Raw genomic sequence first — 9,664 nt, 5'->3', positions numbered from 1 at the left:
GTGTTTATCAAAGCTGTAGTGAAGATTGTCATGTATTCTAATAAATCAGTGAAAATGATGGTTATTCTCTGTCCCACCCACAGGCTTGGGACAGAATTATTGTCCATCTCCATACAAGTCATAGATCTTCTTTTAGACTGAGCAAAAATGATCCTCAGCTTCCATAATATTGCACTGTTTTCTGGTTTTAAACATCACGGGGTCTGGCAGTAGCACTTGGGAATTGTGCAGATTTTGCGCATGCGCTTCTGGATCAGTTAAATGGTTTGCATCGTTTAAAACTCATTTTTCAAAAACCTGTTTCTAAGTTAAATACGGAGCTTGTGAATACATCAGTTTGAGCAGAAGAGGTATTAAATCTCACTGTGACTTGTCCTTGTTTATTTTTCTTTTTCCTTCTTTTTTTTTTCTTGCCAGTTTGCCAAGCCTAATGAGAACAGCATTGATTATCCTGACATGGCTAAGGAGGCAGGTAATTTAATAATAAAGAAAGCATATAGTTTGATTGCTGACACTTAAGTCTCTTTATTATACGCATGAAGGAACAGCTACTGTTCAATAAATAGATACATACAAAAAGCAAATCTAAAACCATAAACAAGAGCACTTTCAAAAAATGTATAACTGTGCTACTGCCTTCCAGTACTGAAGTTGGAAGGATAGCTTAAAATTGAATTGGACACTTAGATAATTTCATGCCTGCCTGTATTACTCAAATATACTTTCATTGGAACAAACTACCTTTGTGTGCATGAACACAGAATTGATTGCATGAAATTATCTGATAAAGGAGCTTGTTCAGAACTCGAAATACTGCAAAATTGTCCCTATGAGAATTAAGATGCAGGAGTTTATTAACCATTCACATCATATAATAAGGAATTTTTACAGCGCTTTCTTCCTGTTTGTGAATGCATGAATCGTACATACTAAGCTTGGTTTGCTTGTTGTGAGAACTGCTTCCCCCCACCATCTTCACCTTTTAAACTTTTTTCAGGCCAGAAGGCTTTAGCTGATGCTGGGATTCCTTATTCAGCGGTGAAGCAGGCATGTGTGGGTTACGTTTACGGTAGGTAATGTCATTTGCCTGGGATGTGACATCTGTGTGGATGAAGTATGGGGGATCCCATCATTTCGGGTGGTAATACTATGCGTCAGTTTGTAGAAGTGTCTCCACCTTTTTAAAAACTGTTCTTTTAGTGATCATCGATCTAATGTTTGTTTGTGGAGTTTACAGTTCTAGTCATGGGTATGGAAAGACTTCCATAAAATTTGGCCTTGCAAGTGCGTTTTATACCAGTAGCTCTTTCAGCAAGATCAGGTGGTATATTTATTTAGGTGGTGCAGAACTGGTGTTAAATGACTGGTTTGAAACTTTTTGTGGCACTCCACAGATGCCTGATGTATTTCTAAAATCAGTCAAACTCTCTTCATTCCAAAGAGAGTTTTCCATTTACTTTCTTCCTGTTTCTCTATTAATGACTGTTATGGCAGCTGAAGTAGGGTCAGTCAGCTGTGAGATGTGTAGCAGCTTCCAAGCCATGCCTCTTAAGATGTTTCTGTCCAGTCCCGTTACCTTCTGTTGGTTCACAGCCTGTTATCACAGTAGCGGGATAAACTTCTGGTTTTAATATCTGATGATATTATTCTTGTTTCTAAGGTTCTTGTACTACGAGTACTTGAGAGACATACTTAAGATGACAGTTCAAAAGTTCAAGTATAGAGTTTTAAGTGGTAGCATTGCACATACACAGTGGGATTTCTTCTTGCTAGTGAAGTCTGAGTATGTACCTTACTTTAATGCTGTGTCTCCGGATAAAGGTGACTCAACCTGTGGACAGCGGGCTATCTATCACGGTTTGGGTTTGACTGGCATTCCTATCATTAACGTTAACAACAACTGTGCGACTGGATCAACTGCTTTGTTCATGGCCAGACAACTAGTAGAAGGAGGTGAGTTGTTTTGCTCTGGGGCTGGGTAATACATGTTCTCTGTTTCTGTAACTATAACTTGAGTAGAGAATGGAGCTAGTGAGTGTGTGAGTGCTTTGAGCTGTAAATGTCCTGTCCTCACAGCCAAATTGTGTTGTCTGCCTCGCTGAACTGAACAGGTTGGTCAGCTGTATATACAAATATACGCCCCTCACTCTGAACTAGAGCATTACGGGTGCACCTGAGAGACTCTGTCTGTGATGCGGTAAGATGGTGTATATGGACATAAGTGTCCCTTTCCTCTGTCTGAACCTAGTGAGTAATAAGTACTAAAGTTTTTCTTCTGGAGGGATTGTTTGGAGTGGTGCAGAATAGGTTCTGTTATAGTACGCAAGACACTGGGCTCTGGAGGATGGAAAGGAGAGAATGAGCTGCTAAAAAGCTTAGCTGCTCTTCTTTTTTTTGTGACTTGAAGTTAACACAAGTGTTTGATTAACGCATTTTTGGAAGGGAGGGGAAGAGCACAGTGCCTTGTGACAGGCTGCTTTGAACTGACAGATGAGTGTTTCCTGCTGTTTCTGCAGTTTCTTTATGGAATTTGATACTTTCTAGTGCTTAAATGCTGGTATTTCTATAATGAAAACTATAGTAACATTCTGTGTGATTGTTCCAGTATTTGTAGCAGAGACATCAGTGCTTGTTCATCTAAGATAATTGCTGTCAAACAGTTTAAAAATAAGCCAGACCCTGTAGTGAACTCTCATTCTTCAGTATCAATATGTTTGTATCAATACCATTCCCACCCCAATCTGACTGTCTTTCAAAAACGAAGACAGGAGGAAGAGCAGCTGGTAGATGGTTATGTATGTTTCTTGTAATTGAATAGTTGTTAGTACATAATGTCATTTATGATTGCGTTGTGTTTTCAATAGCCACAAATTTTATTTTAAGGTTTGGCAGATTGTGTTTTGGCACTTGGCTTTGAGAGGATGGCAAAAGGATCCCTTGCTTCAGGTGTAAGTGTCTGAAACACTTTATACGTTTCATTGGAATCACAGATGAAAAACACCTCCTCATTCTCTGAGGCACATTCTCATAAACACCAGTTGCTTTAGCTGTTGCTGTAGCTGATTACAAAATAAACCATTATTTTGATCCATGGAAACTTTTAATGAGTTTTATGATTCTGATTGCAGCTATGATATGTAAATTTGGCATGGAATGTTTTAGAATTAATTTTATGTAGTATGTTATTCTTTTAGTATTTTGCCCAGAATACATTAGTCAGGGTTAATGAGGAATAATGAAAATACCAGATAGAATACTGAGGCATTGAGCAATTGAAGTGTCTTTCTAAAAATGACGCAGCATGTAGAAGAATGAAACTGGGTCTTCTGGCTTTTGGCTTGTGGACCAGTTAATACACTTCCCCAAAACTTAAGGACTTCTGTAAATCTTTCTGTCACGTCTCTTTGTTTTTACTGGAGAAGTGTGGGGGTTTTGTTTGTATTTTGCCTTATGGCAAGCAATATTAGAGTCCATCTGCTGTATAAATACAGAACTGCCAAATTGGATAATACGTGCAGAAGTTTGGGTGAGAAATGTTAACTCTTACTCATTTCAGTTAGTTGTTACCTTTAACATGCTTTATGATATTTCATCTAAGCTTCATTGCAAATACTAATACAGTATTAATTTTAAAACTTGGAACTATATTAATTGAAGGATTCTGAGCTGCAGTGGAAAATACCTGAAGTCCTCTGCTGAAAATAGTGCCGGTGACAGAAATCACATAGGGGTGGTCCTTGCCATGAATCAGCGCAGTGATCATAATGTTGACCATGTTCTGCTGATTTACTCCTTCTTACAGTTGGGAAATTATGAAAGCTTCAACACATGTCACTGAAGTGCAACATGCTGTCCAGTGGAATTGTTAAAATATCAGAAAAACTTCTATTTTGCTTGAAATCCATGGCACTTTTGTGGCTGTGTTGTAAAGAAAAGGAAATTATAGAATCATAGAATCATTTAGGTGGGCGAAGACCTTTAAGGGGGTTTACCCAGCACTCCCGAGTCTACCACTGAACCATGTCCCTAAGCACCACATTATGACTTGCTTTGAAAATGTTTCTCTTCTCTTTAGTTTTCAGACAGAACTAATCCAATAGACAAACATTTGGAAATTATGATAAATAAATACGGCTTAGCAAGTGCTCCGGTAGCACCTCAGATGTTTGCAAATGCTGGCAAAGAACATATGGAGAAATATGGTAGGTGAATTTTTTTTCTTTTTCATTGCCCTCTTTTAATTTTATGATTTTTAAAAATATACATTAGGATTTCATTTTAAAAAATTGATAGTGTTCACTGTCCTTTCTTTTACCCAAGTACTACAGCTGCAACATTTACAGCTAACATGGGAATATGTTGGGATAGAGAGTTCTCTACAGAAAAATTGGTGATGTGTAGACAAACAAAACCATCAGGAGACAAAATTAAGGCTGTGATACCGTGTGTCTGGGATCTTTATATTGCGATAATGGCATGGTTGGTGCTTCTGTAAGGTCTGGGTGATAAGGTTGTTTAACGTCCTGCATCTTTCCCTTGTGTCTTAGGATGGGTAGTTAGGCTTGGGCCTGACAGAAGCTTTTGGGTATTTGATTCAATACATAGTACTGGGCTGCTGCCCCTGCCATTTCTTACCCGCTCACCAGAAAGGGAGTTGGCTGTGAGGTAACAAGCTGACCTGTTGAGCATCTTTTAGTTGCACTTAGTTTTACACGAGTATATGGAAAAATGTTAGACTTAGACTCCAGTATTTCACTGCAGATGTTTTGCACTGAGAGGAAAATGAGCATTCAAGTTTCATTAATATAACAATACCACAAGTCAAATGGACATATTTTCTGCATTTTTATGTTAGTGCTAAATATCCAAGTAGGATGTTCTGGTAGCTAAAACTCAACCATGTTTAGTAGTCTTTATCTAATTTTTAGACCTAAGTTGAGCTTTAAGGAAAGCCTTGATAACAAGGAGTATTTTGTAAAGGTCGAATTCTTACGACACAATATTTAAAATGCTGTGTTAGCACTGTTTGGGTAAACAGTGTTTCAACACAGCTTTCTTTCCCCTTCCAGGGACAAATCCAGAATACTTTGCAAAAATTGCGTGGAAGAATCATAGCCATTCAACTAACAACCCGTGAGTAATGTACTCTACCTCTGTGTTGAACATGTGTTGCTTTTAAAAAATTCATGCAAAACATTATTATTTTTAGAAATACTTGACAGAGTATACTCTTTATTATGGAGTGAGAATTATACCCAGCATAAACTCTATATCCAGGCCTTATGCTTTGTAAAACCAGCTCTGTAGCTGCCTAATACTGTGATATTACTATGTCTACTACTAAGGTAGCCTCTGTTTGTTTTCCTTAGGTATTCCCAGTTCCAAAAGGAGTACACCTTAGATGAAGTTCTGCATTCTCGCAAAATTTTTGATTTCTTGACTGTCTTACAGTGTTGGTAAGGAAAGGACTTGGCATTGTGAAATAAATCTTGATGTTAAGTGTGGTAGGACATCTATTTACATAAAAGTCTGTGTGTAAATTAAAATGTACAGATTATTTTAAGTAAAACTTTTTATAATTAAAACAAATGTGGAATCTGTCTTGACCAAACACTATCTGTGTATTGTTCACAGAATAATACAGTGACCTGAAATATGTTTTGTAATGTGAGGCTCCCGCATCGTTCTGTATCTTGTACCAAAGTGCATCCCTTACTGTTAAGTGTTAGCTCTTTCCTCCCCCCTTTCCTATAGACTCCTGAAAGGCTTGTTGTTAACAGTGTTTCTAGCCAAGTAGGAGCTTTGATTTTGTTTCTAAATTGAAAACCTTAATAATACTGTTCTGTTCTGATGTCATGCTTTTCAAATGTCTGTTCAAAACATTACTGAAACTGTCCAGAAAACACTGGAATTTATAGTTTCAGTGGCATCAGCCAAATAAAGTGTTTTTTCATTTGTCCTTTTTGGGGTTTTTTTTGATTTGTATTAAAAGATAATTGTCTGAAAGATTGACCTTACTGATTTAAAATGATGACATAATTATTTTTCTTTCAATCAGTCCAACATCAAATGGTGCCGCAGCTGCAATTCTGGCTAATGAGGAGTTTGTGAAAAAGCATAAGTTGCAGCCAAAGGCTGTGGAAATTCTAGCACAGGTGATGGCTACTGATTATCCAAGCACATTTGAAGAAAACAGTTGTATGAAGATGGTAGGTTTACAGTTCTGTATTTCCTGATACTTCTCAGGGCTTTTTTAATACCTGCAAGTCCTAATGATACTGTAGACATTTCCATGTCAGTAAGCAAACAAATTATACTTTGTGGTGAATGTAAAAGTAATTTCATTTGGGCACGTGGAGTAAGCAAAGAGGATGGTTGTGGATAACAGAAATTTATAAACCATCATATCAAAGACCTAGTTTTTAACTAATTAATAAAGACTACTTTTTAAACAGTTTTAAGAGCAAGAAACATACTTCTTTAATTTTTCTGTTTGTAAGAGTAATGAAATGTAAAATGATTTTGCTTGTGCCTGTGTAATACTGAAGCTGAAATAACTGTTGGAAATAGTCGTGATTGCTTGCTTAAGTAGAACGAAAAGGAAGACTTGAACTGCCAAATTTGGTTCCCACTGCAAATTGACCAAAATAATTTGAGGTAAGTCAGACCATTAGAATACCCGATAGTTTCTATCCTAGCCACGTTCTGTTTGGGTTTCATATACAGTTCTAGTCAGATGGCTGATAGACAGCAGTAGTGAGACAGTTCAGGATTTGTTTCAAGGCTCTTGGTCTGAGTGATGCAAAGGAGCAATTTGGCGAGTGAGCAAGGTTGAGAAAATAGAAGCTATTCCCCAGAATACTTTCCAGATGACAACGAGACTCAGAATGCGTGATTTTTTTCTATACAGTTCATACTATATGAATATTAAATGCTGTGATATGTGATGCATTAAAATAAATCGGAATGCCACCTCCTACAGGTTACTTTCACTTACAGGTTATATAGAAGCACAATTTCTATATAGAAATGAAATTGCTAGCTATGTTACTTTAACATACAATTTCTTCTTATTGCAGGTTGGTTATGATATGACTAAAAAAGCTGCAGAAAAATGTTTTGAAAAAGCAGGCCTAAAGCCTACAGATGTTGATGTGATTGAACTTCACGACTGTTTCTCAGTTAATGAGTTCATTACCTACGAAGCTCTGGGACTCTGTCCAGAAGGTAATAGAATCAATGGAGATCATTGTTTTAATAAAATGGAAAGCGTTAAAAATACCTGTGTATCTGTGCAGATAATTAGAACTTTGAATTGTCTACTGGACAGATCTTCTCTCTTGGAAAGTCTTACTAGCTAACCTCATAAAAGGGAAAAGCAAGTTATCAGTGTAGTAACATAAGGAAGACCTGCAAATTCTAGAATTAGTTTAACAAATGAATGTGTTACTGTGATTTCTGAAGAAATATAGAAGGCAAATTGTAGTGTTGGACAACTGCATGAAATCGTAGAGCTAGCTTGTGCAGATTTTAAGCAAGCAAAGCAAGGAAATTAAGGACTTCTGTTATCTTTCTCAGTATTATGCCCATTTTTCAGGGCTGTATACTTACCTACACTACGATTTCCCTCCATTTTTGTATTTCCTTTTAAGAAGATAAAGGTGGGACAAGCATTACCTATAGAGGGCCTTAAGAAGTTACTTATCTTTGATCTGACTTTTTAAAAATCTTGAAAGATCTTTGCTGTTGAAAATACAGAGTTGTTGGCAAGTTGTGAACATGCCTCTAAAGTCAGCTGTATAACAATGCACAGTCTGTCCAGATTAGTTCAATTTCATTGAAGGGAGTGGATTTACAACAGGTTAAATAGCAGTGGAGTTCAGTTCTGTGTATGCAGTCAAACCATTAAAATTTTCTACTGAAGAGTTTTTTGTTTGATTTCAAATAAATAATGCCTTGAACTGATACTTCAGTATTTGATATATTTAAACTCTAAATGTATTCTTGCTTTATATAAATAATCATCTGTAGTAATCTTTCTCTTAATGTGCTTTTAACTAATTTTGAGAACATACCATACTCTGTCACTAGATGGTGTATTGTACTAAGTCTAAGCTTTCTCACTGAAACATAGAAGTTCATAGATCTTCAGGAAGACTTTATGTGTTTGTAGTCTTCAAATATTTGCCTTTGAATGCTTGCTTTTTACTGTCTTTTCTGCAGTAAAAATGGTAAATGTTTGACATTAAATAGGTACGTTATGCTTTTTTAGCATCATTCCTTTAGTCAAAGGTACAGAAGAATCCTAATGGTACTTGTCTATTTGACCAATAGTCTTGTGGATGGTAATTAAATAATGCAATTCTCACCACCTTTCAGATAGTCTGACCTTAATAGGATGTGAAACTTATCATGGAACGGTAGGCTAGACATATAGATTAGTGAAATGACATAAACCACACTGTGGATTTAGATGTGTAAGACTAACCTGCTGTTCTCATTTAATGCAGAAGTTATAAACAGAGGAAATGTGGCAGATCTTTTAGACTTTGACATGAGTAACGTAGGCTGACAAAGCTGGTACCAGAATAAAGGAGTAAGAGACCGGTTGCTGAAGGCATGAGAACTAATAGTCTGGAAAGCTAACCAGTTCTAAGCATTAGGTCTTACGGGTGGTTTTATTTACTGTCCGAATGCCTTAATGCAGCCCAGGGTACCATTAGCAGCCTTTGTGGTAAGGGCTCATGTTCACCTTGGTGTTCACCAGGGCACCCGTGTCCTAGAGGTCACTAATTCTGACTAACCCATCTTTTACAAAAAACATAATTATCACTGCAGTTTCCTTAATAAAATAACGAACAGATTCATTATATTTATTGTATCATAATACTGTACATCAAGAAAATGGCAAATTTACAAAAGCTTTTGTATCGAACACTAGCCTTTTTACTTCTTATCCATGTTATGCTTTCTCCAGTAGTGTAAGAAAGGCTCATTAATGTAGTTTGGCTAATTTGGCTAATCTGCTCTTTGTAAAATCTGCGGTATAACATTTCCTAGGTTTTGGCTGACCTGCAGCATCTTCGGTAAGTGACAGCAGAACTGAAAAATCCCTTAAAACCAAAAAAGGAACTTTTTTCTTTTATAAATATTGTTTTATAGGAAGAGCATGTGACCTGATTGACAGAGGAGACAATACTTACGGAGGAAAATGGGTTATTAATCCTAGCGGTGGCTTGATTTCAAAGGGACATCCACTTGGTGCTACAGGTATGCAAAAACCCACTTTGTTTAGTCATGGCAGTTCAGTACAAATACAGCTCTTGAGCAGGCAGATGCTTCCCACTTAACATTTGTCTGTATGAAATGTGAAGGCTTCCGGAGACTAGAAGCTCTGGAATGGATTGTCATTTCCAGCTAGTGCAAGCATTAGGGCAGGGTGACCATGCAGGATTGCTCAAAGCAAGAGTTGGAGTGTGAATTTGATCATTAGCACTTACTTAATTTTATGGTGCTACTTCTTCTGTTGTCGTTAAAGCGGCCTGCAAAGCAGTTTAACTTCTTTTCTAAATAACTGCTTAGTAGTACAACTTCTGATGAATGTAGTTTGAATAATCATTTTCGTATGTTGTCGTCCTTTAAAATTCAGATTTTGGAGATTTTT

General features: G+C 36.9%; 1 protein-coding gene across 1 annotated transcript; it reads left to right on the top strand.

Moving 5' to 3' along the window:
- Nucleotides 1–417: 417 nt before the first annotated feature.
- LOC104502811 (non-specific lipid-transfer protein) lies at nucleotides 418–9,270 on the top strand (the record flags this gene model as incomplete). The annotated part of the gene is made up of 10 exons (XM_010161645.1): nucleotides 418–472; nucleotides 998–1,069; nucleotides 1,822–1,953; nucleotides 2,884–2,948; nucleotides 4,076–4,202; nucleotides 5,070–5,133; nucleotides 5,370–5,456; nucleotides 6,059–6,209; nucleotides 7,080–7,227; nucleotides 9,163–9,270. Coding segments are annotated over 10 exons (1,009 nt in total), but the record flags the coding sequence as incomplete, so codon positions are not given.
- Between the last annotated feature and the right edge of the window lie 394 nt (nucleotides 9,271–9,664).

This window comes from Eurypyga helias, unplaced genomic scaffold (assembly GCF_000690775.1).
Source record: "Eurypyga helias isolate BGI_N326 unplaced genomic scaffold, ASM69077v1 scaffold26961, whole genome shotgun sequence".
Taxonomy (NCBI): Eukaryota; Metazoa; Chordata; class Aves; order Eurypygiformes; family Eurypygidae; genus Eurypyga; species Eurypyga helias.
Note: the sequence above shows the minus strand (reverse complement) of the source record. Positions and strands in the feature narration are given on the sequence as shown.